Source organism: Hemiscyllium ocellatum, chromosome 26 (genome assembly GCF_020745735.1).
Source record: "Hemiscyllium ocellatum isolate sHemOce1 chromosome 26, sHemOce1.pat.X.cur, whole genome shotgun sequence".
NCBI classification, from domain to species: Eukaryota; Metazoa; Chordata; class Chondrichthyes; order Orectolobiformes; family Hemiscylliidae; genus Hemiscyllium; species Hemiscyllium ocellatum.
In genome coordinates this window covers 17,771,918-17,798,390 of record NC_083426.1, presented here as the reverse complement: position 1 = coordinate 17,798,390, position 26,473 = coordinate 17,771,918, and the positions used below count along the sequence as shown (strand labels likewise).

At 40.4% G+C, this 26,473-nt stretch overlaps 1 protein-coding gene across 1 annotated transcript in view; it reads right to left on the bottom strand.

Annotated features, from left to right (window-relative positions):
• LOC132828099 (acidic mammalian chitinase-like) overlaps positions 1-26,473 on the bottom strand; it is a 37,692-nt gene that overhangs the window by 492 nt on the left and 10,727 nt on the right. The window contains exons 2-10 of the mRNA XM_060845010.1: positions 13,361-13,468; positions 11,879-11,911; positions 9,303-9,504; positions 8,865-8,921; positions 5,819-5,984; positions 4,831-4,955; positions 3,234-3,357; positions 2,649-2,831; positions 740-856 (exon numbers count right to left, since the gene is read on the bottom strand). Of these exons, the coding sequence (XP_060700993.1) occupies positions 740-856; positions 2,649-2,831; positions 3,234-3,357; positions 4,831-4,955; positions 5,819-5,984; positions 8,865-8,921; positions 9,303-9,504; positions 11,879-11,911; positions 13,361-13,468 (1,115 nt within the window). The remainder of the gene's footprint in view (positions 1-739; positions 857-2,648; positions 2,832-3,233; positions 3,358-4,830; positions 4,956-5,818; positions 5,985-8,864; positions 8,922-9,302; positions 9,505-11,878; positions 11,912-13,360; positions 13,469-26,473) is intronic.

Here is a 26,473-nt window from a genome sequence, read left to right as displayed (position 1 = left end):
ATACATTTGTGGGGTGAACTTGTACTTGCAGAGTTACATTGTACTTGGCTCAAAAACTGCATGAATCCATGTAAGACTCTGATAACTCATTTTTTAGATTAGAATCAGTCTGAACTGTATGGCATAGACAAAGGCACATGGGGCTTAACACCTTCAACATATTATCTGGGCTGACACCAATTGTTACCAATTGTTAAAGTTAACCTGAAAATGTAACTTTTAAAAAAGGTTTTGTGATTTACATATGAAAGAAGTGAAACCAACATAGTCACTCTAACAGATGAGAGACTCAACAAGCAATCAAGGTCTTTTACAATGTATAATTTCAGTTACATCACATGGTGAACTTTTGCTATAAATTCTGTGTCTTACAATAAAGTCCTCCACAACCACCTGATGAAGGCACAGTGCTCCGAAAGCTAGTGCTTTCAATTAAGCCTGTTGGACTATACACTGGTGTTGTGTGATTTTTACCTTCAAACATATGGGAGTGGAGATCTTTTGAGACATTTACATTACTGAACAAGTTTATGGGAGGACCCCGAATGAAAGAGGAAGAACTCTATGTCAACAACTGATTCATGTTATCAAAGCAGTTTCTAAAATCTCCATTATCAATCTTTAGTGACAAATGAAATTATTTTAGAGTGACTTGTCTGGATTTCAGCTGTTACTGAATTGTAATTTGAAAACTAATGACTTATGTGAGAAACTGCGACAATAGATTTGTAACACATACTTTGGTTATAAAACTCTGCTGATTGTCATATCCAACCCATTGATTGTCCTTGAATGCATATGGAACCTGCTGGTCATCGATCACCTCTGAGGTAGCAACTTTCAAAAATGTACAAATCTGTCAATTAAATCAATAAATATTTTCAACTTATCAAACAAATGTATCTTTTTTTTCTTAGTTTAAAATCCATTTATAGTCATCAGTTAGTTAATTCCCATTGTTAATTAATAAAAGATATTTAATCAAAACAACAGGCATTATAAAACCTTAAAGGGATAGTTAGTATTACATTGATATAATTTATTACTTTAATTCTGACTGAGAATGTCATACTACAAGGCTGGAAGAGGATCGTAATTGTTTTATAAATTGTTAATTATTGTTTATTACGATGTTTATATTTTAAAATTGACTCTTGTTGGGTTTGAAATAACAGCTATCAAACACACAATGGGTTAAATAGTGGCTTATCAAACTTTTGAGCAATAATTAGTGAAAGAAGTTAGTTCAACAACTCTCTGGAGTGTCACACTTCCCTTTTGTATGAACATCACAGTTCAACCATTTGTAAGTCCACTTTACCTTTTAACAGAATCCACTTTTAAGGATTCCATGTGCTGCATGTATTCAATATAGCAATTCTGTGTGCCAGTTATTCTGCTTTGGTTTGCAAGCTGCATGCACAGAAATCAATAATGCCTAACTCATAAATGTAATGAGTTTTGTTGTTTTAAATGAACTAACTCACGGTGTTAATTGATCACTGATGAGTGATTCATTATTAGACAATTATCACAAAAAGTCATGGTGAACACTAGTGGAAGACCTTATGCTGATGAGGCCTATCATGTTTGACTAGTTAGAAAGTAAGTTAATCTCCAGTTATAAATTTGAAAGGTCTAAATCATGCTGCAGTGTATGAGCTAACCCTCACTACTTACGTTCATGACAGAGTTGAAGAGCATTGCTGGAAAATAGACAAATCCTCAGTGAGGGATGAGGTTACCTCACGTAATAAAGCTGAGTGATTCCCTTACATGCTTGATTATAATAAACAGAAAAAGGGCACAATGTCCGCAAAATTTCTACCTTCCTCATAATGGTCTGCTTATTTGTTTTGGAAAATTAGAAGTATGGATATAGTTAAGAAATAAAAATAGGATGATGTACCATACTTTGTAGCTGAAATCATTCAGGTATTTATTTGGCTTGGTCAGTCACCGTGTCCACAAGCTGTAGTTTCCATGGCACAGGACTTAAGAAAGTAACAAAAAGGTCGAAACTCAGGCATTATTGAGAGACTCCCATCTTCTTGTACTTTCTGCCATTCAATGAGATGTTAAATGAAATGTTCTCCTTGCTCTATTGGTAATGATCATATGACAAAGTTTGACCACCAACAGGGAGTCACTACGATTCTTAGTCTAACACTCCAATCACCAACACCAATGAACCTGATTGGGCAGCCATGTGTTGAATTGTTGGGATCTTGCTGAATCTTGATTCTCTCTGCAGAATGGTGTCCTGGTTGCTCAGTCTGTTTTCTATATAAGATTGAAAAATTTTGAGGGAGAGTGCACTTCATTATGAGGCAGCCATATTCTCTCATACCTGATGAAGCATCCTGTGCTTCTTTAGTCAGCTGGAAAGCTTCCTCTGGCCTCCCACCTTAAGAGATGGATCACCATTCTGATTGGATTATCCACCAACTGCCCAAATGGGAAAAATCACGAAGGGGTGATGACACGCTATACAGGGGAGACCCTGACTCCCACTCAGTAACAGATGCTGGGATTCTGAAACCTGTGGTGAAACTCCTGGCCTATTCAATTTAATCCTGAACAATTTCTATAAAATACAATGTAGGATTTATCTTGTGATAAATGAATAATTCTCTCAGCATAATTACCTCATAGTAGGCCCAGAATCCAGCCTCCCTGGTTATTTGGCCTGCTTGACCAGCCCCACTCACTGGAGCGCTAACACCTGTTTGGGAGGTGCTAAGGGTGAAACTACGTCCATAGGTTGGGAATCCAACAATTAAATTCTCAGCTGGGATGCCACCATCTCTCCAGTACTTCATTGCAAAGTCCTGCAAGATAATTTGACAGCTTCATTGAAGTTCTAGAAGTGAAAATGGTTTGCTATGATATATAAACCCAAGGGGAAGCAATGGCACTGGCTTAGTGCTCAAGAATCCCCAGACCAATGGTCTGGTGATATAAGTTTAAACCCCACAATAAAAGCTGATGAAATTCCAAATCAATAAGAAATACTTGGCTGAATGGTAATCACAGCCAATTGTCATAAAAACCCATCGGGTTCACTGTTGGTCCTTCAGGAAGGAAATCTGGACTGGCCATATGCGTCCAGACCACATGACAATGTGGTTGTCTCTTCTCTGGCAACTAGGGGTGGACCAGCTGGTGACATGTATTAAAAAGAAAAGGGAAGATACTGTAAGTGAGAATGAAACCTAGTTTCACATACTTACAACATTAAAGTAAATAAATTTTCCTTCATCGGTAGACCCACGATACAGAGGACTATTGTGACCAGTAATGTTCTCCCAAGCACCATGAAAGTCATACGTCATCACACAGATAAAATCTATATATCTGTTGAAAAAAAAACAGGAGGCAGCTGCTGAATGTTATTGCTGCAATGGTATAATTAACAGGAAAATGGACAATCAGCATAGTGAGAGGTTTTAAAGGATGCACTGGAGGCATTGTGGAAGTGAACCAGGGAAGAGATGCTAACAGTTTCAAAGGGACCAAAAATAGCCTTTGAATGGAATGGTAGAAAATGACGGATAAGTTAGTTCCTGGTGATTCACTCAGAAGAAGCTGGTGACAATGCCACAATAGCCACATGTGCGTTCTTGAGGTCAGTCAGTGTAGCCTCATATGCAACCACTTAGCACTTCAGTACAGCCTCCCACACAGTCAAATGCTGTGCACTGACATGTTATTTTGCCTTGTTTCTTGCAAGACAAAAGAAATAAACAAACCAGGTAAAGCAAGGGTCACAAAGCCTGAATCAGAAGAAGATGGCTCTGCGTACAATTGGCGTGACTGCAATGGAGACTGTGACTTTGCTGAGAATATTATGAATTATGGCATATTCCACTTTTTTGTCCCTTCTCAACTTCCCCTTTATCCTACTCCCTGTTGTCATGAACAAGTTGCAGATTGTGGGCTCATGAAGCTTTTGCTTTCCTTTCTAATCCCTCCTCTCCACCCCCAACTTTTATCTTCTAATTTTATGCTTTCAGACAGCCAAGAATTGTCACATGTGTAATCACAGCATCTGCAGAGGAAGAGGAGAGAGAGCTACACATTTACATTGGTGGAAAGACACCATCAGTTGATCTGACACGCTGTCACCAGTTTCAGGTACTGGCACGTTCCTGGCACCCAAGGGACAAGAATAGAGGTGAAACCTGTTCTTGGTGACCCACTCTGAATGCATGGAGAAAATGAGGACAGCAGCTGCTGGAAATCAGCATTGACAGTGTGGTGCTGGAAAAGCACAGCAAGTCAGGCAACATTTGAGGAGCAGGAGAACCAACGTTTCGGGCATAAGCCCTTCATCAGGAATGAGGCTCATTTCTGATGAAGGGCTTATGCCCGAAACATTGATTCTCCTGCTCCTTGGATGCTGCCTGATCTGCTGTTTTTTTTTCTAGCACCACACTCTACACTCTGAATGTGTGGACTGTAGCCAGGCCAGGGATAAGGGATGGCTCTAGTGCCAGCTCACCAGAGAACAAGCTTACAAATAGATCCTGTTGCAGAACGCTGAGGGCAGGGCTCAGGCAGGGTGACAGGCAGGGTAACAGCTGATAAGCTTGGTGCATTATCTAACCTCCTATGGAGTGTCCTCTCACTGTCAAGGGGAATTGTGGAGATGCAACTTGGAAGAGGTCTATGACAGCATATTTAAAACTAACATTTTCAAACCCTTCCAACTATTTATAAGAAGGGAAAGGAGACTTCAAATAGCTTATTCAGAATATATTGTATAATCCATAATGAAAGCTTTTCTCAAAGCCTGTGAATTCCAAGCGTTCTACAAGTTGCACTTACTTTGAAATTTCAGTTATTTCATATCCAGCATCAATGGTATCTTTACCACCAGCAACTGCAGCTGTAAGTAAGAGTCTGTCCTTTCCTGAAGACTCTCCTTCTGTTTTAAAGGCTTCCCTCAATTCCTGCAAATGATGAGAACATTTTGATTTTTAATCATAATAGACATTATTCAAAATATAGACTGCTGTAGGCAAATCTCCTCTGTTATGCTGTTTCCATTGAATATTGTCATTGACTTCAGTGATCTGTGTGTACTCCTTTGTGATCCTGGTTAAACTGAATACATTAAGGTCATCCTTCAGTGCTGGTCTTTCAGCCATTTCCATGTAACCTTGACTTTAAAATAGAAAATACTGAGAAAACTCAGCAGGTCTGGTGGAACACAAGAACCCTGGAACAGAAAAAAAAGGTGCAGGGAACATACGTTTTTGAACCTGATACTCCATTGGCAATCTCTTGGTTGAACAGGTCTTGATGTCAACTTCACTTACTTGTCTCTTCCCATAACCCTTGACTGCCCAATAGTACAAGAATCTCAGTCTTGTATATATTCTCAATGATTTAGTCTTCAAGGCTCTCTGAAGAAGAAATTCTTCTCACCTTTGCCTTATGTGGGGAGACCATCTTTGGAAACTACACCTTTAGTTCTACAACACCCCCCATCCCCAACCCCTATTTCCTCTGAACATTCTAATGAAAGATCATTAATCTGGAGTGTAATATCTGTTTCTCTCTCCACAGATTCTGCAAGATCTGTTGAGAGTTACTGGTATTTTTATTTCAGATTTCCAGCAGTTGCAATACTTTGCTCTTGGGAATGAAATGGCAGTTTTAGGGTTTCCCAGCTGATTGGTGCTTGCTATGTTTTTCCACTATCCAAATAACTATAATCTTATCTTAAAGGATATACTAGAGATTTTGTTGCTGAAGTAGCTGTGCTCTGTAATACTAGACCTTAAAAAGTATATAACCTTAGACCTATCACCTTGACCAATGCTGTAAAACGTTGCTTATCTTCTGGTGGACTGTCTCGGGAGCCAGGATACTCCCAGTCCAAGTCCAAACCATCAAATCCATGGGTCCGCAGAAAACTGATTGCAGAATTGATGAACGTTATTCGAGTTTCCTCTGTAGCCACTACGCTTGTAAATCTAATCACAGAAATAGATTGAACATAGGTGAGCATTCAGTGAGTAAACATCTTTTGGAGAACTAATGTGTATTTATTTCTAACCAGTAGTGCTGCTTTGATCACTTAACATTCTCATACTAAGCTGCACTGTTTAAAGTCTTAATTCCTGCAATTTTTAAGAACAGCACAGAGAAGTATAAGATCAAAGCTTAATTTAGGAACATTTTTCTGTGTTATAACTATCCTGTCACCTACTCTGTTTACATTGCAAGTTTGTCTGTTTTTTATTTTATTTAACTTCTCTCAATAATCACAAGAGGTTCAAGCCACAATGATCTCGCTCAGGAAAACACAGATACATTGAAACTGGAGAATGTTCCTAACTCCAATCTCTCTCCCTCATGATGTTACCAGCTCTGAATAATCATAAACCAACCTTAATGTTAATTTCTCTCATTTGCCGTTTGAGCTGGTGAAGTCAAATGGGTCTTATAACATGTAGTGATTCACTGAATGTTTATACATCAATTGGTCTCTAACGCATAAATGCTGAACTCTGAGTAAGTCTCTCACCACTAAGCAGCAAGAAGACTACTTCAATTTATAACCATGCATTTATATCTCATCACAACCTAACCTTGCCTCATTAATTCATACTTTCCTATTCTTTAACCCACTAGATAAAAAATAAATGATGAAGAGGAAGTCAAAGTGCTTATATGGTAACTCCAGCTTACTGCTATCTCTTTCAGTTGTCCATCTTGGATACCAAGCAAACAATATCTTAAAGCATGCTCCATGGTCAGGAGCTGCATGTATTCCACATCCATAGATGTTGGCACTCCGCATGTACAGGCATCACGACATCATTATGTCCCACCTCCCATCCACTTAGAAGATGGTTTTGCATTTCAATTTGCATGTCGGAGTGCACCAGCATTTTCCCTTACAATGCTGCTGCCAAGGTACTTTACAGACAGGGACATGCTTCCATCTCATGTATATGGCCAAGCTGCAACTCAAGGCTCCTTGCTTGTTCTCTTAACGCTCCATCCTTTTGCACCTGATTGCATGCTCATAGCAGAGATTCTACCTTTTTGTTCTTTTATGCTTCTTGTAATTCTGCCTTTTAATGGAGACACACAGACAGGCAGGTTTCCGTGGCTGTCAGCAATGAGCAGACAGGACAGTTGACATGTTGGTGAATGTCACCATGTTATGTCAGTCTCACACCTGCATCATCTTCCAGCAAACCCATTGCATGAGCACCAACCAAATGGACAAGTGTCAAAGTCTAACTTGTGTGTACTAGATTTGTAGCTGCGTTAAACAATCTCTCTTTAGCCTGTCAAGAACCTTTGTAAGTTTAAGTGTTTCAAGAGGTCACATCCTATACTTTGAAACTCCAAAGGGTATCAAACCAATTTATTCAGCTTTCTATCATGGAACAACACTCTCCACCAAGAAATGAATGCAGTGAAATTTCGCCGGACATTCTCTGAGGCAAATATACCCTTCCTTAGCTATGATGTGGAGGTCTGGTGTTGATCTGGGGTGCACAAAGACAGCAGTCGCATGACATCAGGTTATAGTCCAGCAGTTTTATTTGAAATCATAAGCTTTCAGAGCGCTGCTCCTTGGTCAGGCTCCGAAAGCTTGTGATTTCAAATAAACCGGTTGGATTATAACCTGGCATCATATGACTTCTTCCTTAACTGTGGAGACCAAAAAAATGCAGAATGTAAAACTGGGAGTCAGGAATTACAGTCTCAGATGAGACCTCTTTCATTGGACTTGGCTGCAGAAAAAAGTAATTGAAAGGTAATAGAGACACAGGTTCCAATTTATTAAAGGTAAATTTTGGATTGATGCAAAGTTATTTGGTTTCTCATACAAAATGCTGAAAATGTGTTGCTGGAAAAGCGCAGCAGGTCAGGCAGCATCCTGAAGAAGAGCTTATGCCCGAAATGTCGAATCTCCTGTTCCTTGGATGCTGCTTGACCTGCTGCGCTTTTCCAGCAACACATTTTCAACTCTGATCTCCAGCATCTGCAGTCCTCACTTTCTCCTCCTTCTCATACAAAATGTCAAGCTATGAAACAAGCCCTCCAGGACGAGGAAAGGAAGAAAAGCCTTCCATTGACAGCACACCTTTCACATTCTCAGCATACTTTAAAGAACTTATTTTTAACTGGAGTCACTATTTCAGCTTAATGTGTGCCAGACATGAATTAAAATAATTTAAGCAGTGATCAGTAGCTGCATGAGAAAATAGAAATGATGACTTCCCTTATCATTAACAATCTTGAGCAGCTGTGAAATGCAGAGAGGAATATGGGGATATTCTTTATTAAATAACTGGGACATCATTTAGGACAGATGCCATCCACATAATCATTGACAGATGATTTATACATCTCCTCGATGATTGAAAACCTGCAATATTTCATAATAACCTTTGGAGTATTTCAATTAATGTCACTGTTTTATAGACACTAATTAATTATCCAATGTCTTATATTTACACTCTTTGTTAATAGATTCATACAAGGCAGAAAAGGCCCTTTGGCCTGTTGAGTCTGCACTTACATAACCACCACTAAAAGTGCACTAATCCGAATTTCCTGCACTTGTTCCTATCTGCTAAAGTTACCATATTGTTGGGTTTTCTGACTGGCATCAATCTATAGTTCTCAACATTCTAGTTGACAAATATGATAGGAAGGACAGAATTCCTTCAGCTCGCTATGTGTTGATGAAATATTTTCTCATAATTATAAATTTTCAGCTGGACTTTAACAGCCAATTTGGAGAAGTTCTGACATTGTCAGTTGTCAGTTCTCAAACATTACTTTTGCCTTTTAATATTTTGTGAAAATTAAAATATGATCAACATTACCTGGTGGTACCAAAATTCCAACCTCCAACAGCTAAAAGGGTTTTCAGATTATTATTTCTATTAAGAGAAAGAATACAAACTGTGATTTTCAGGATTTCCGTAAAGTATGTTGCATGATTATTTAATTTCTCTGTGAAGATTATGTAATGGTTCTAGTGGTTATCACGGTCACACGTTTTAAAGTAATACAATGTGAGAAAACTAAATTGCAAAACGCATCTGAGATTTGTACATTGTAAATGGAGTAGGCCATTTAGCCCCTCAGGTCTGTCCCACCACTCAATGAGATCATGGCTGATCCATGGCCTAAAGCTCCATTCCTGTTTTTGGTCTATATCCCTTTGCTTAATAAATTTATCTATCTCAGATTTGAAAAGAACAGCTAGCAACAAATGCTTTTTGTAACAAATGCAATGCAGAAGGAATGAAATGGCTTACCTCATTTTCAGATCATTGAATCTCTTGAACATGGGCTCATCATTCCATTCATAGGTAGTGAGTTCATTGTTTGCCAAACTGCCAAAAGCATAAATCAGGTGGGTGCACAAGCAGGGGTCAACATTTTCTGGGAAGAATTTACCACCTTCTGGTCTGTACTGAGCCCAGTTTGTATAGTAACAAACTAGTTTGTAGGAAGAGACTAAAGTATGAAGAAAATGTTGAAGTTATTTCAAATATTAAAGCCGATAAAGTGGCAAATCTGAAGAAAAAGACCCACGATAGACTTTGCTGTGTCCTTGGTCAGAACAAACATTTGATGAGGTTCTAAGAGGGCTATTACTTTTGATTCCAGGATAATCTTTGCATTTAACTTAATAATAAACTGTCTTCAGTACTTCTGCAGCAGCACTATGCGAAGTAAATGCAATTTGGATTCTTATGTTCCATAATGCTTGATCAATTAACATTAATTTGCATGTTTTAATTTGCACTTAAGCCAAAAGAAATTGAGGTGTAAACTTATTTCTGTTTCTGGATAAAATAAACAGAAAAAGAAACAGAAATAGTCCAACAGGTTTACTTGGAAGTACCAGCTTCCAGAGCTCTGTTCCTTCATCTGATAACTAGGTCTGATGAAGGATCAGCGCTTTGAAAGCTTGTACTTCTAAATAAACCAGTTGGACTATAACCTGGCGTTGTGTGATTTTTAATTTTAGATAAATCCAGCTCAGCTTCACACTTTACACACATTTAATTGTTAGTGATTCCAAGTACTGCCTCCACTTCAATGGGTTTCTTTGGACATGTATTTCACAATTTGAGTGAGAAAGTTCAGTCAAGAATTTGTGTCTTACTGCAAACCTCGTCAAAAAAATGTTTTGGCTTTGAGTGTTTGAAACTTTCATTATAGTGAACAATTTGCTTGGACTAATTTTGTCACTCTTGTCAAACCTTGCAAGTTCCAATTAGACCAGAGAAAGCTAGTCAGATGCCAGAGACCGACTTTCTCCTTTGCCTTGAACTTTTCACTGCCAAATTTACCCTTGCTGTTTCCGTCAACACCCTATCAAGTACAATGCTATAAGTATCCTTCATTTTCTCTAGTTTTCAGAGACAATGTTCAACCAAGTTGGCAGATAACCTCCTGGATCTACCTTAAAACAAAATAAATTAGAAAGTCTTTTCTTTTTTAAATGTAGAGTAATTATATAATTAAATACTTTTATAATAATTTTAAATTAACAATTGAAACTGTGATACATTCTAATGAACAGGTGAAATGAATGCTGAATACTGTTCGGACTGGTGAAAAAATTCTTCACAACCTATTTGGAATTTTCATGAGACAATACTAAATGTGAACAAATAGGTTTTGCTAAGAGTTTGAACCTGACTTGCTGAGGGTGGTTATTGAACTGATCGGTGACTATGATACTTCCAGTGTAGACACTCAGCACTTTGACAGGGAGAGAGAAATAAAACATGAGATAGAGTTTCTGCATTGTCTGAAACTGAATGCAAAGTAATACTGTTTCAGAAAGAACTATTCTGCAAATTTCTGAAAAAAAATGTGTTTGTGTACTCCTGAACACCAAGTATTTGTAGACCTGTAAAATTGAAAAGTGCTTTAAAATATAACTTTTAAAAGTATTGCTTGATATATTTCAGAAGGATAACTTGAAAGTGATGTGTTTGATAGAAGTGAAAATAGATTTGTCACACTAAAGCTCTTTGAGTCATGCTGTCACCTTCAAGTAGCTGCATTTTAAATCCCTAAAAGTGACCTGGTGGACCTATGCAGAATCATATTTACGACTTACGTAGGCCTATAGTAGTCAGTTTCTCACCAAATTAAAAGCTATGTTCAGGAGTTTTCAAAAGTGTCCTTGCAATCAAAAATTATTAAATTTTCAGAACCTCCATGAATGTAATTTTGAGACAACCCTAATTATGAATATTTAACGTTGGGCTATACAAATCGGCTGATTAGACCAGATTTGAGCAAATAAAAAATATAAACTTGCAGAAGTGATCGTGAAACTGTAGCTGTGCTGAATATAGTTTGGATTTTTCATTACCTGATCTTTTGCACTGGTTAAGCTAATTTCTGTTGAATTCTGCTGCAAAAGGCATTACTGTCAGGGGAAGCTCCAGCCATCAGTAAAACTCATTCATCCAATATGTAGGCATCAACCTGTTTTCATGCTGTTTAGGAGAAAGTGAGGTCTGAAGAAGGGCTTATGCCCGAAACGTCGAATCTCCTGTTCCTTGGATGCTGCCTGACCTGCTGCGCTTTTCCAGCAACACATTTTCAGTTCATGCTGTTTAGGTAATTTTGACCTCAGCGAATTGCATAAATTGAGTGATATTGATTCATTCAACCTTTAAATATATCTCTCCTGACTTTCATTAACTTATTTGTTTAAACCAAATTCAGATCATCAAACTGATGTGGTGGGATTTGAATGCAAGTTCATTTGGATTAGTATTGAAATAAAGTAATCACTACATTACTGTTCCCTGGGCTAGTGAAGCTTATCACTGTATATAAACTATAAATGTGTTTGACTTACCCAGTGATACTTGCAGAAAGAAGATCACACTCACTAAAATAGAAATAAATATACTTTTTTATTTCATTTCACATTCATGGTAAATACCTCCAGGATGTTGAAAGACATGTTGCAAAGTGAAATTAATAAATTAATCTGATCATTTTGTGATGTAAAATGCTTATCATACTTGCTAAACTACTATCCCTGCCTTTGGTGTTGATCCCTGTACAGGTAAACTGACTTGAATTAAAATTAGGTTCATTGTCACAAATTCTCAAGAAGTATAGGAGTACAATGAAAAGCTTACAATATCACCCTGATGCTTCCATCTTAGTACAAATTAGGTACTTAGGAACCTAGGTACAGATCTTACATACAAAATAGAGAAATTAAAAAAAAAATTACATTACCTTACAGTTACTAATAGTGTAAATATAACTTCAAACAATGAAATAAAAAGATTAGCTTTGCAGTCTTTCATTTACGGACCTGTAGTAGATCAACGCAGTAGATCACTTGTATGTTTTACATAGGTTGGTGATTTGTGAAAATGTAAACAAGCAAAACATTAAAGAATAATTATCTGGGAATGATTGAAGGGTGATAAAAACACATGCTTCCAGCACATAATGGGACCTCCAAAAGAATGATGCTATTGGTAGTCATGGAGTGATGGAGTCATAGAATTGTAAAGCATAGACACAGATCCTTTGGTTCAACTCGTCCATGCTCCCCAGATATCCTAAATTAATCTAATCCCATTTGCCAGCATTTAGCCCATATACATCTAAACCCTTACACACTTAAAATAGGGATTGAGTCATAGACCTATACAACATGGAAACAGACTCTTCGGTCCAACTTGCCCATTCCAACTAGATATCCTAAACATACCTAGATTGATTTTACAGCATTTAGGCCCTATCTCTCTAAATGTTTTCTAGTTCATATACCCATCCAGATGCCTTTTAAATGTTGTAACTGTACCAGCCTCCACCACCTCCTCTGGCAGCTTCTTCTATACATGCACCACTCTCTGCTTGAAAATGTTATCCCTTAAGTCTCTTCTAAACCTTTCTCCTCTCACCCTAAACCTATGCCCTGTAATTTTGGACTCCTCCACCCCAGGGAAAAGATCTCAGCTAATCACCCTATCCAAGCCCCTTACGATTTTATAAACTGTATAACGCCAACCCTCAACTTCCGAAGCTTTCGGGAAAATAACCCCAGTCTATTGAGCCCCTCCCTGTAGCTCAAATCCCCCAGCCCTGGCAACATCCTTGCAAGTCTTTACTGACCCCTTTCAAGTTTCACAACATCCCATGGCCTCATTCCTGATGAAGGGCTTATGCCTGAAACATTGATTCTCCTGCTCCTCAGATGCTGCCTGGCCTGCTGTGCTTTTCCAGCACCACACTCTCGACTCTGGTTATTTGGCCATAGTTGCCTTTCATTCAGTTTTGAAAAATGAAAATAAGATTAAAAATATACAATACTAACCACTTGAGAGAAGTTCCTTCCCCATCTTAGTGCTCTGAAGATGTTCAGTCACAGGTTTTACCTTCAGTGGTGCCTTTGATAGTACGTGCACGTAATTTTGAAAAGGGCCTAAGGAATAAATCATATATACAACATTAATTCACACAGAACATTATCTTAAAATATGAAAGTTATTTTAATTCAGACAGAACAGTATGGGAAGGATGGTGGAGGGTGTATGTGGTGTGGCAGCACTGTGTTAGAACATAAAGTGCATGGTCAGGAAGGGAGGGGAGGAATGGAGGGGATATTTCACATCAGGAGTAAGGTATGCAGTGAGGAAGATGAAATGGGAGGGCAGGAGGAAGGCGGCATGAATTGGGAATTTTTGGCTTCGAGCACAGCATGGCAGACAGGGGTCAGTGTGGGAGGAAGGATAGGCTGGCATGGGAAATGTGGCATTGGGGATGGAAATGGGATAGTAATGGAATAGTGACATGGTGAATAGGGATGGAGCAGGATAATGATGTGGAATAGGGATGAAATAGGAATGTTTTCAGAAAACTGGGAGGAATGTGATCCTTATGTTCTGAGAGAGATGACATGAGAAAGATTGAATGGCATGTGGTTTAAAGAAATATTTTTGCATTAAAGATGCTAATTACACTGCAAATGTTTCACAATCCTCTGTTGGTTAAGTAAGATTTGTATTGGAAGATTGGTACTTCTGTCTTCCATCCACTATGAAACGTGTAACAATTCAGGGACATACCAGTCAATTGGATGTAAACTTCAATCATATTGTGATTGTTGCTGTGTAAGAGTGCATGTATTTGGAAGCCTGGATCTGAATGTGCATAGCATTCTTAATAAAATAAATTGATTAGTAACTCACCTTGAGGTAAATAAATAAAGACAATCTGATCACAATTTGGAGACATGGCTGTAGGATAACGGGGACTAGGTCCTAATATTGAGAGGTACATGACGAGGAAAATAGAAAGCTGGATAAATATGGAGAGAGAACACTTAAAATGACAATTTTACAGTGGTTAGACATAAAATTGGTTAAGGAGAGATTAGCAGGCAGACTCAGTTTGGATGGAGTTATGGAACAGTAAAGGAAGGAATGCAGCCTCCCGAATAATAATAATTGGGGGCAGGCTCCCCAGTCTGACCCAAAGTATCCACGAAATATCGGGTGCTTGTGAGACAGAGACATCAATATTCATAGGTATCTTTAATATACATGTAACTGGTCAACTCAGATTGGTAGCAGTCCCCTTGTTGGGCAGTTCGTCGAATGTTTTCGTGATAGTTTCTTTGAGTAGCATATTTTGGAATCAACCAGAGAGCAGGTTATAATTGGGTCTCTATTGTGTAACGTAACAGAATTGATGAATGACCTCAGTGTAAAGGTAGCAGCAACCATAACACAGTTGAAATTTACAGCCAGCTTGAGAGAGAGAAGAAGTAGTATAAGGCTCAGATTTTAAACATAAGTAAAGACAACTATGTGTGCATGAAAGCTAAGTTAGATGAAATGAACTAGCACACTCTGCTATGGGATTGATCAATACAGGCATAATGGAAGAATTTAAAGAGATATTTCTGAATATTCAAAGTAAATATGTTCCTGCTGTAATGAGAAGTCTTAAAGGGAGAACTACCATGTAGGCTTAACTAAAAAACTTAGGGAAAGCATGAAACATAAGGGAAAAGTATATAACTGTGTCAAAACGGGTGGCTGGTCAGAATATAAAGAACAGCTGAACATAATTAGAAGATTAACCAGGAGGAAGAAATTAAAAGTATGAGAGGAAGCTAGCTAGAAATGGAAAAATGGATAGCAAGAGTTTTTACAGGTATTTAAGAAGGAAGTGAATAAACTGAGTTTCGGATCTTTGGACAGGGCAAATGGGGATTTAATTGTAGACAATAGGTAAATGGCAGATTCAATGTACAAATATTTTGCGTCTGCATTCAATATAGAAGATACAAGCAACATTCCAGTTAATAACAGTAAATCAGGAAGTGGAACATATAGATGAACTTAGCATAATTATGATCACAAAAGAAGTGATACTGGGAAAACTGATGGAGCTGCAAGTCTCATCAAGTCATAGGGATGCTATATTTTATTAAAAGTGGAATTGAATGTAAAAGTAAGGATCTTATACTTTGTCTATTTGCCAGACCACATCTCAAATGCTGTTCCTTATTTAAAGAAGGCTGTAAAAGTGTTGGAGGTGGTTTATTGTATTGATACCTGAAATGAATGAGCTGTTTTATGAGGATAGGAAGGCAAATGCAATGTCAGCTTTCACTTCAAGAGGACTAGAATACAAAAGCAGAGATGCACTACTGAGGTTGTAAGAACCTCTGGTGAGGCACCCTTGGAATATTGTGAGTGGTTTTGGACCCCATATCTAAGGAAGGATCTGCTGGTAGTGGCTGGTTCACAGCAGACTTACAAGAATAATCCTGGAAATGAAGAACTTGTCATATGAGGAATGGTTGAGGACTTTAGGTCTGAACTTGATGGATAAAGGGGGTTCTGGTTTAAATTTACAGAATATGAGAGGCTTGAATAGTGTGGATGTGGAGATGTTTCTGCTGGTAGGAGAGATAGGACCAGAGGACACAGCCTCAGAGTGAAGAGATGACCCTTTAGAATGAGAAGAGGAGAAATTTCTTCAGCGAGAAGGTAGTTAATCTGTGGAACTCATTGTTTTAGAAGGCTATGGACGCCAAATCATTGAGTGTGTTTAAGACAGAGATAGATAGGTTCTTGATTGGTAGATGGATGATGGATCACAAGAAGATAGGAGAATGGGGTTGAGAAACTTATCAGCTATGACCGAACAGCAGAGCAGACTGGACGGGCTGAATGGCTTAATTTTGCTTCTATATCTTATGGTTATTGTCCTTTGATAGGTTGGACAGGCTAGATGTATTTTTACTGGAGTATTGAGGGGTATGGGGTGACTAGATTGAAGTGTACAAGAATGGTCTTGACAGGGTAATTTGGATGTTCTCTTTTGGATTGATTTAGAATGAGGCTGCACTGTTCTAAGTTAGGAATAATCCTTTCAGACAGAGATGAGGGAAATGTCTTTCTTTGGACCTCTGCCTCAGAAGGCAGTAGAGACGAGGTCATTAAATGATTTTTAAAGACAGAAGCAGATAGATTCTTGATAGGCCAGAAACTCACAAGTTATCAGAGATAGTTGGGAATGTAGAATTCGAAACACGGACAGATCTTATTGATGGTGGAACTGGTTCAGGAGCTGAATTGTCTATTTCAGTTCCTATTTCTTATGTTCATATGTTTATGCCTTAGTTTCCTAAGAAAGCATGTAGGTGACTTTTTTCATATGCACTGAATTTGATGGTATTGTATATCTATGTGGTAATAAATGTTTATGTGATCAACTGTTTTACTTAGCTGAAAAGCTAATGAAGCACAGTTATGAAACCTGGAGCTCACCCTCGTGCAGCCACCGTCACCTTCTGTGGATGTGTTTGTCTGGATTACATTGTGCATCTAGAACCTTTCACAAAATGCAGTACATACGCTCCATTTGGCCAAGCTGACCTACTATCCTGTAACTTTATAAACTATTTATTAGAATTAGAATAGTTGAAAACTTACCAGTGCTCACCAATTAACTTCTGCCCTCCACTGAAGTTAAGAGCCAACTACTGGAGGAAGGGTCTCACCAAACACTATCTTTTCTTTCCCCCTATAGCAGAGCAAGGATAAATTCTAATCAGCTTCAGTGAAAGGAAAACAGACACCATTGATTATGATCCCCATTTCAAACTTCATTCCCAGCTACTGAAATCATTCCTGTCAATGGCAACAGTCTGTTTGCAGCCTAAGTGTCATATTTGATGAGTTTCTGACCACATATACATGCTGTCATTAAGAAAATTCATATCTGCCCCTGCAACATTACCCAATTTTGCTTGAGCTTATCTTCAGTTGCAAACCATTTATCTTTACCTTTAGACTTCACTATTCAAACTTGCTCTTAATTTGTCTCTCACATTTCTTCCTCTTGTGCTCTTTGGGCTACATTGTCTCCTGGTCAAGTAATATCTTGATTGTAAAGTATTCTTCCTAGCTGTTAAGTGTCCTCCATGGTCATATCCCTCTCAATGTCAGAAATTTCATGCAGTCCTACAATCCTCTAGGATATCAACTACTCCTTTCATTCTGACCTCCTGAGCTTCTCGATTTGAACTGGTGCATCATTTGAGACTGTGTCTTTAGCTGCTCTCGCTCTACGTTTTGAAATTCCTTCCCTATACCTTGATCTCAAGATCCTGCTTTCCTTCTTTATGACACTCCTTAACATCCACCTCTTTGATCAAGGCTTATGACTATCTAACTTTATATCTCCTTATGCAGTGTCATATTTTACTTCACAATGGCCGTTTGTAACACCCTGAGATATTTCATTACATTAAAGGCAGTTTATGAACATAATTCCTTTTTTGTGAACAGGTAATATAGGGGAGCTTCTGCTCTGTGATAAGGAATGTAGTAAAGGCCGTGACTAATTATTGCAGAAATTAACAGATTTTGCTCCATGCTTCATCTTGATTGTAAATTATTAGTTGTCTGAATTTGTTGAGTAGTTTGGATTTTCAATGACATGACAGGCACATTTAGAGTTGATGACGCACTGTATTGAAAATGTTTTTGCTATAATCTGGATGATCTACTTCTGGTGTCAATCTTGACTTGGTGCAGTTTCGTGCGAAGAATCACTAGTGTGAACTCGAAATATATCAGAAAAATCTTAAGATCCAACATAATATTAAAAATGTAAATGGTCAGCTGCCAGAACGCAGTGCATGTCTTTATTATAAATCTTTTACTCAGGGTTTATTTCAACCCTGAGTTGCTTTTTGAGCATGCCGCATTTTTAAACTTTTTGAAGTTGGTCACGTTTTGTGACATTTTTATTGTTTGGCATACCAACGATTGGTTTCAATTGTTGAGAAAAATTTGACCTGGTTGTTTTGACCCACTAGAACAGCATCACCATTTTGTTTAAGGTGTTGAGCATTTAGATTTTTGTTCAAGCTTTCAGGTACTTACTTTCTCTCCTTCCTCTAGGGACTGACAAAAAGATGTTGTGTATATTCACAGCTGAAGTTCCAAATAACTTGCAACGATCCATTTTCACGTGTCATATACAGAGTCATTATTGAGTCATCCATCTATTGTGGGGTGGGGGAATGGGATGGAGGAGGGGGAGGCTTGGCTGCTTTGTTAAAGCTATTGTTCAGTAATTGAATATGTGCGGCATTTTAGAACATTCCCATTTCAAGTAATATAATTCTGTGAAGTTGTGAGCAAATTGGATCTAATGTTAAAAGAAAAAAATACACTGATGTGGGGATGCTATTACAATGGTAACCAGGCCAAAAGCATTTGAATCAGGTCAAGTTTGGTTGATTATGTAACATGCTTGGTCCTGTTGTGGTGCTGATAAATATTTACAGAGTCTGCTGAGGTAAGGAAAACATTGACTTTATTTTTAAAACATCTTAACATTTGTCATGGTGATGTGAAAAATAGCAAGGTTAAATGACATCACATCACTTCCTGTGTTTATACAGATATTTTCCAATCAACCAGTTCAGAGTATTATTGCACATCTGTAGACCAAATGGGTCTTGAACTCTGCTTCCCTACCTTAGAGGTGGGGACACTACCCTGTGTCACAAGATCTCTCCAGTGAGCATGTATTCTGGGTCCACTGAGCATATCACATAATCAGCCTGCTGTATTCCTGATGAAGGGCTTTTGCCCGAAACGTCAATTTTCCTGCTCCTCGGATGCTGCCTGACCTGCTGTGCTTTTCCAGCACCACTCTGATCTAAACCCATATCACATAATCAGCCTACGTTATTGTGGTCCATGGGTGTTGTCCATCAGAGCTTATGACTTTGAGTTTGAGTTCACTCAGAACTCTTCAGTTTCCTACTGAGAATCATCTTGATGGCTACGTAAAATCCACTCCAAAGAATGTAAGTTTCCCAGATCAACAAATAACCTATTATATCATTTTAAACTATTGAAGCAAATATCTCTCAATCTATTTCACCAGATTGCAAGTTCAAGTCTTGCCCTGATAACTATGTCACCAGGCTGCTTGGCTCCTAGTTACTCTGTCAGTGATTTTTCACTTGGCATGTCAGGTTGAGTCTGTAAGTTCAGTCATATCTCACCGAATGATGAATGCAATTCTGGACATTGCAAGAAGGTTCCATAAGGTGTGAATTGCATGGTTTCTTTTACTATGAATGCAATGTTCTTAACTCACCTGCAACCATTAATGCTTGCCAACTGGGCTTGTCAGTACTTTAAGCCTCAGCAAATAATAGTGATGAACCCCAATGTTTGTATGGAAAGTTGTGGTCTTGGTTAAGAGGTTTCCTGTTTACCCAGGAGGATTTTTTGCAGCCCACACATGTCTGCTGCATTGTCAGCTGATGGGAGCTCTCACCACTGAAAATCATCCCTCGTCCCATGATTCCCTTGCACCACCATTTTAAACCAGCAATAAAGAAGAAAACAAAAATGGAAGTTAATTTCTGATTCCGTCATTGTGATTGACATGCCACATTTCAAATTCCACAAACAATTATCTGTCATTCATGTTGAATTTAATATCACTGCTACTTCGCTCCAATGGTATATTTGTGCAACCTGAGTTGTGTAATATGCTCATTGGACCCAGAAGACATGCTCACAGGGAAGATCTTGTGGTACAGGGTAGCATCCCTACCTCTAGGCTAGGGAAGTTGGACCCACATGAGGAGCCTCCATGAAGGCTGCACTACACCTGCTCCTCATGTTTGAGCCATGTAATTCAACCACTGACTTCAGACAAAGTGGCATAATACCAATACACGTCACCTTTAACTGAATGTGAACTAAGTGACACTAAATTTTGGCAGTCACTTACTTAATCGCAAAGGTAGAATATAAGTGTAACCAGTTTTAATGTGATGAGAATTGATAGAACACAAATGTATTAGAACTAGGAAACTAGTGGGGAGATGTGTGAGGTCCACTAACATAACATCTAAATTTGAATCTGCTGACAGGATAGTGGAATTTTAACTCCTGCTGAATAAATTCACCCATGTTTTCTGCTCTTGCAGGCACCATACAATCTCCCTCAAAGAAGGTGATTTCCTCAGGCCAAATTGTCACCTTTTCAGTCAAATACTGAGGCTCCTCATGTGGTTCCAACTTCCCTAGCCTAGAGGTAGAGATGCTACCCTGTAACACAAGATCTTTCGGGTTTCCACTCTGTACCAAGTATTTTTGGTTTGGATGTCAATGTCTGTTGATTCACTGGCAAAGCTCAGACTTGGCACCACTCCCACAAACCACTAATCTGCAATGCAATGTGCCTAGGTTTAGGAGCTGGAAATTCTTTCTGTTCCACCACAATCCTTATCAGGTCTGAAATAATTCCTATGTCAGTCTTTGATGTATTTTTCAGTGTAAGGTGTGAACATAATGTCTTTTATTTGTTTTTATTCCATCCAGATTCAAATTGTCCTGTCACAAAAGGTAAAACCAAACATAGGGTCATACAGGAGAGATGTCTGAGAGAGGGAGGATCAGCATGGATCTGCTTCTTTGGATCTAGCAGCTTCATATCCACTGATTTTTTTCTGTGAACAGCTAGACTGCTAAAACCAAACCAAATTAGAGATAAGTGGAGTTGGGAAAACTGGCTACTCCCCTTTCATTGTGCAAGTGTTTTTTAAAAAAAAACCTGAAAGCCTCTTGCCTGAGGCAGTATCTGTTAGGTATAATCAAACTGGCCCTACAACCCATGTAAGCCAGACCTTTCGGAATCGCTGGTTTTACGATCTGTCTGAAGAAAAAAGCAAAGAATAGCATAACTTTGTTAAAATGTTGGCCTGTCTCATCTGTTCACATCCCTTGTTTTGAACTAGGGGATGAAGAGTTGAAGTAAATTATTTCGTTGCCTGTCCACAGCTCCAGAAGAAGAATTGACTGTTGAGTATCACTATGTTGAAGAAACACTAGCATCAGGAGACTGTTAGCTTTTTCTTTCCATTCCCCTTAAATAATTTCTGCAACCATTTCCTTTTGTTCTCGGTTTCAGTCTTCTCACCAGACTTTCTCCTATTGCTGCTCAATGTCCTTTTCTGTTTCTGTAGAATGCTTGGTGACTTCAAGGTTCAATGTAAATGTAATTCTTTATGAAGCAGTACATCTTACTATAGAATGAATGGCAGAACTGTTAGAGGTTTTGATATGCAGAAGGATCTGGGTGTGCAGCTCCACAGATCACTGAAGGTGGCAGCACAGGTAGCTAAGTCAGTCAAAAAGGCCTGTGGCATGCTTGCCTTCATTGAAATGGACATTGAGTGTAACGGTAGACAAGTTATGCTGCAACTTTTTAGAACTTTAGTTAGGCCACACTTGGAATATTGCATACGGTTTTGGCCACCACACTACAAGAAAGATACAGGATGCTTTGGAGAGGATACAGAAGAGGTATACCAAATTGTTGCCAGGAACTAGGGGACCAGTAGGGACCAGTAGGGAGGTCCACTAGTGTGATATTTAAATTTGAACCTGCTGTCAGGATAGTGGAATTTTAACTCCTGATGAATGAAGCCACACACGGTTTCTGGTCTTGCAGGCCACATATAATCTCCCCCAAAGAAGGTGATATCTTCAGACCAAAGGTTGACCTGTTACATCCGTTCCACATCAACCAGGGGATGATGTGTTGAAGTAACTTATTTGATTGCCTGTCCAAATCTCCAGAAAAAGAGTTTACTGTTGAGTATCAATATGTTGAAGAAATATTGGCATCAAGTGACTGTTAGCTTTTTCATTCCAGAGGAGAGAGTCTTGAGAGACAGGCAGTGTCAAGCTGTTGGAAACTGCGAGCGAGAGAGAGAGACACTAATTTCTGAGTAGAGTGCTAACTCTTCGTGGTCTTGTTTGAATGCAGCTTTGCTGGTTGTTATATGTTGTCTTGTATAATTTGTGTGGCTTTGTTCTCTGGAACTCGACATTTGAGGATACTTTGGGTTTAACTTGTATTTTGGGAATGTATGATGATTCGAAATTGCAGTTTGCGTCCATAATGAGTTTGGAATATGTATGGTTAAAATGATGTCAGTTTAAGAAACGTTATGGTGATGCAAAGATAAAATCTGCTAAGAATGGTTGATTTTGAATTTGTGTCTTAGAGCATGGCAAAAGAATTGATCATAGTTAAAATTATTTGAAAATCAAAAACAAACTTATCTCTTCCTCCTTAAATCGTCTCAAAACCAAGGCATGTGCTAATACATATGCAGAGGAGAATGGTCTCAAACATAAACAGTAGAGAAAAGTACAGCCGGTTAGGCAGTATCCAAGGAGCAGGAGAGTCGGCGTTTTTGGGCGGCACGGTGGCACAGTGGTTAGCACTGCTGTCTCACAGCACCTGAGACCCGGGTTCAATTCCCGACTCAGGTGACTGACTGTGTGGAGTTTGCACATTCTCCCCGTGTCTGCGTGGGTTTCCTCCGGGTGCTCCGGTTTCCTCCCACAGTCACAAAGCTGTGCGGGTCAGGTGAATTGGCCATGCTAAATTGCCCGTAGTGTTAGGTAAGGGGTGAAATGTAGGGGTATGGGTGGGTTGCGCTTTGGCGGGTCGGTGTGGACTTGTTGGGCCGAAGGGCCTGTTTCCACACTGTAAGTAATCTAATCTAATCTATAAGCTACCTGTTCTAGGATGGCTGCCATGTTGATAGTTTCTCTGGTTAGCTTGGCTACATCTGGGTAACAAGACAACAAAGAATCTGTATGTTTCTGTGATGGCACATTTATGCTGTTTCAGTGATCCATCCAAGAGGGATGACATATGGCATATGAATGGCACCATGTAACCTAGGTAACATCATCCTGTCCAAGAAGACAGTAGCCATGCCTCAGCTTTATGTCCACACACAAAGTATGTGCCATTGTACAGGATAAAGTGAATTATATATTCAGAAAACCTGACATAATTAGAAGTTCCTGCATGTGAAGTTGGTAAAATTAAGTTTAGATGTAGGGAAAATGACATTAAAATATTGAAGGCAACTACTCTGCTCTGCAGACCAACCCCCTGGCTTGGCTCTAATAAGGCAAATAGAAGCAACTGGTCTTTCTCCCCTTGATGTCTTGTTAATGGTAACAAATGGTGGTGCATGGAGAGCATTGAACTGAATGTTGACACTCCTGCTCACTCCTTGGATGCTGCCTGACCAGCTGTGCTTTTCCAGCGATACCCTCTTTGACTGATCTCCAGCATCTGCAGTCCTCACTTTCTCCCAGTTGATTATAAACAGGAGGTAATCAAGAACTGGCAAATAAGGATGGAGATGGTAAGAATTGCTGGAGTCCTGATAGATCAATCTTGCAGACAGTGTTTGAAAAAAAAACAAAGCACTAATCAAGGATATCACCCAAAATGGTTGGATGAAGTGGCAGAATTGATTACTCACCAAAATGAATTGTCAATGACTGGGGTTCTCATGGCTGACAAATCTTCTGCAGAGACCGGGATATATTGGCTAGACATAAATGGTGCCTAGTTAAGTGGAAGTCAGCAAGCCACAGCTTTCCTGCTTTCTAATGCTGTTATCAACTTCAGTTCATTACCAAGACATCAAGGGGAGAAAGACCAGTTGCTTCTATTTGCCTTATTAGAGCCAAGCCAGGGGGTTGGTCTGCAGAGCAGAGTAGTTGCCTTCAATATTTTAATGTCATTTTCCCTAGATCTAAACTTAATTTTACCAACTTCACATCAGCAGGAACTTCTAATTATGTCAGGTTTTCTGAATATATAATTCACTTTATCCTGTACAATTTGTGTCTTAGAGCACGCCAACGACATGCTCCTCACTTTCACCGACCCGGCTGACCTGGGGAGGATGCGCGAGTGCCAGGCCGTGTACTCGGCAGCGTCTTCCACCAGGTTCAACTGGGCCAAATGTTCCAGACTACTGGTCAGTCCATGGTGGGTGGACTCCCTGCCAGAGGAGTTACGGGGTTCAGCTGGAGTACCACCCATCTCCTCTACCTGGGGGACTACCTCAGCCCGGCCGAGGAATCCTGGCCGGCCAACTGGCAGGAGCTGGAGGTCAAAGTCTCGGCTGGCCTAGGCTGCTGGACAGGACTGCTCCGAGTGCTATCTTACAGGAGCTGAGTGCTGGTCATAAACCAGCTGGTGGCCGCCATGCTGTGGTACTGGCTGGTCACTTTGGTCCCTCCTCCTCCTGGCTTTGTCGCTGACATCCAGAGAACGTTGGTCGACTTCTTCTGGGACAAAAAGATGCACTGGGTCACTGCGCAGATTCTGAGTCTCCCTATTGAGGAGGGCGGTCAGTCGCTGGTGTGCATCTAGGTTGCGACATTCCGCCTTCAGACCTTGCAGCGATACCTTTACGTTGAGCCTCCTCCTAGGTATTTTTTCCGCCAGGTGCGTAACCTCAACTACGACACGCAGCTCCTGTTCGTCGCCCTTGACGGTTTGGAGATCGCCCTCAAGGTGCTGCCTGTCTTTTACCAGGACCTGATCACTGTCTGAAACATGGTCGAATTGCGTCGCGCCTACCCTCCGGCAGGAGTAGCGGCTGTCGTCAGGGAGCCGTTGCTCAGGAATCCGCACCTCCGTGCTCGCGGGTTCGAGTGGCTGTCGGAGGGGATGGCCGTGGCGGCGAGGGTGACCAGGGTCGGGGACGTGCTGGGTGCCGGGGGCCTGGGCTGGACGCTGCCGCAGGACACAGCGAGCAGGGCAGCGGTAGACGTCCGGTGCGTGGCCACTGCCATCCAACGCCTTAAAATGGCATTGCTTGGACCCGACGTAGTGCACCAGTTGGAGGGCGCTCGGGTGTGCGGTGGGATCCTATCCGCGCTCACCCCAGCCCGGATGGAATTTCACATTGGTCCCAAGGTCCCGTACTTCCCGCGGGAGCCTGTGCCCCACAACCTGAGCCGCCTCCGGAATTTTAATTTTGTTTCCTTTCAGGCGGTGAAAAGGCAGGCCCTGTATCGACTGCTGCTGGACACCGTCCACCTCTTCTCCCTCATCCACCGTCCGGACACGCCTTGGCGTGCCCATTTGCCACCGGGTAGTGGGGATCCCCAGTGGAGGGCCCTCTACGCGGGAGTCCTCCCCCTTTTTCTCGTGGATCTGGGGTGGAGGGTGCTGCATGCAGCAGTCCCCTGCATCCACAGATTGTGGTGGTTCACAAACTCTCAGCCCAACTGCTTGTTCTGTGGCACTGTGGAGTCCATGGACCATGTATGTATTGGATGTGGGCATTTGCACTCCCTCTTTGATTTTCTCAAAAACCTCCTCCTCTGCTTTTAGCTGCATTTTAGTCCCACGCTCCTGATCTTCGGGCACCCGGTACGGAGGAGGGAGGGCAGGTCTGAAGACCTCCTCGTGGGTCTGCTCCTGGGCCTGGCCAAACTGGCCATAAACAGGTCCAGGCAGCGGGCCGTGGAGGGGGTCGTTAGGGCCGACTGCCTGCCCCTCTTCCGCGGTTACGTTAGGGCCCGGGTGTCCTTGGAGAAGGAGCACGCGGTGTCCACCAACACCCTGGAGTTGTTCAGGGAGAGGTGGGCGCTGTAAGGAGTGGAGTGCATTATTTCCCCCTCCAACTCTATTTTGATTTAATCCCTGCCCTTCCCTTGAAGAACACTGCTTGTCACAGGCCACTCGGGTGTTTCCTTTCATCCTGGTGGTGGAAATTGAATAAAGATTTGTACACCTTGTGTCTCTCACTGTGTCTCACACCTGCTCATACACACCATGGATGCTGGGGAAAAATAAGCACTACCGCAGTTAGATGGTAGTGTGGGGGTTAATTTAAAAAAAAAATGAATAGGAATGTCTATTTGATCACACAAAAAAAAATGAACAGGAGATTCAGAGTCTCCTCAGTTTAGGGGACTGACTCTGTGCTGGCTGGTACCACAAGCAGTATGTTACTGTTGTAGTTGGTTTCTGCTACTTTTTTCTGGGTGGAAACCTAGTTCCTGAGCTGGCTGTATTATTTAGCCAGTTTGTTAAC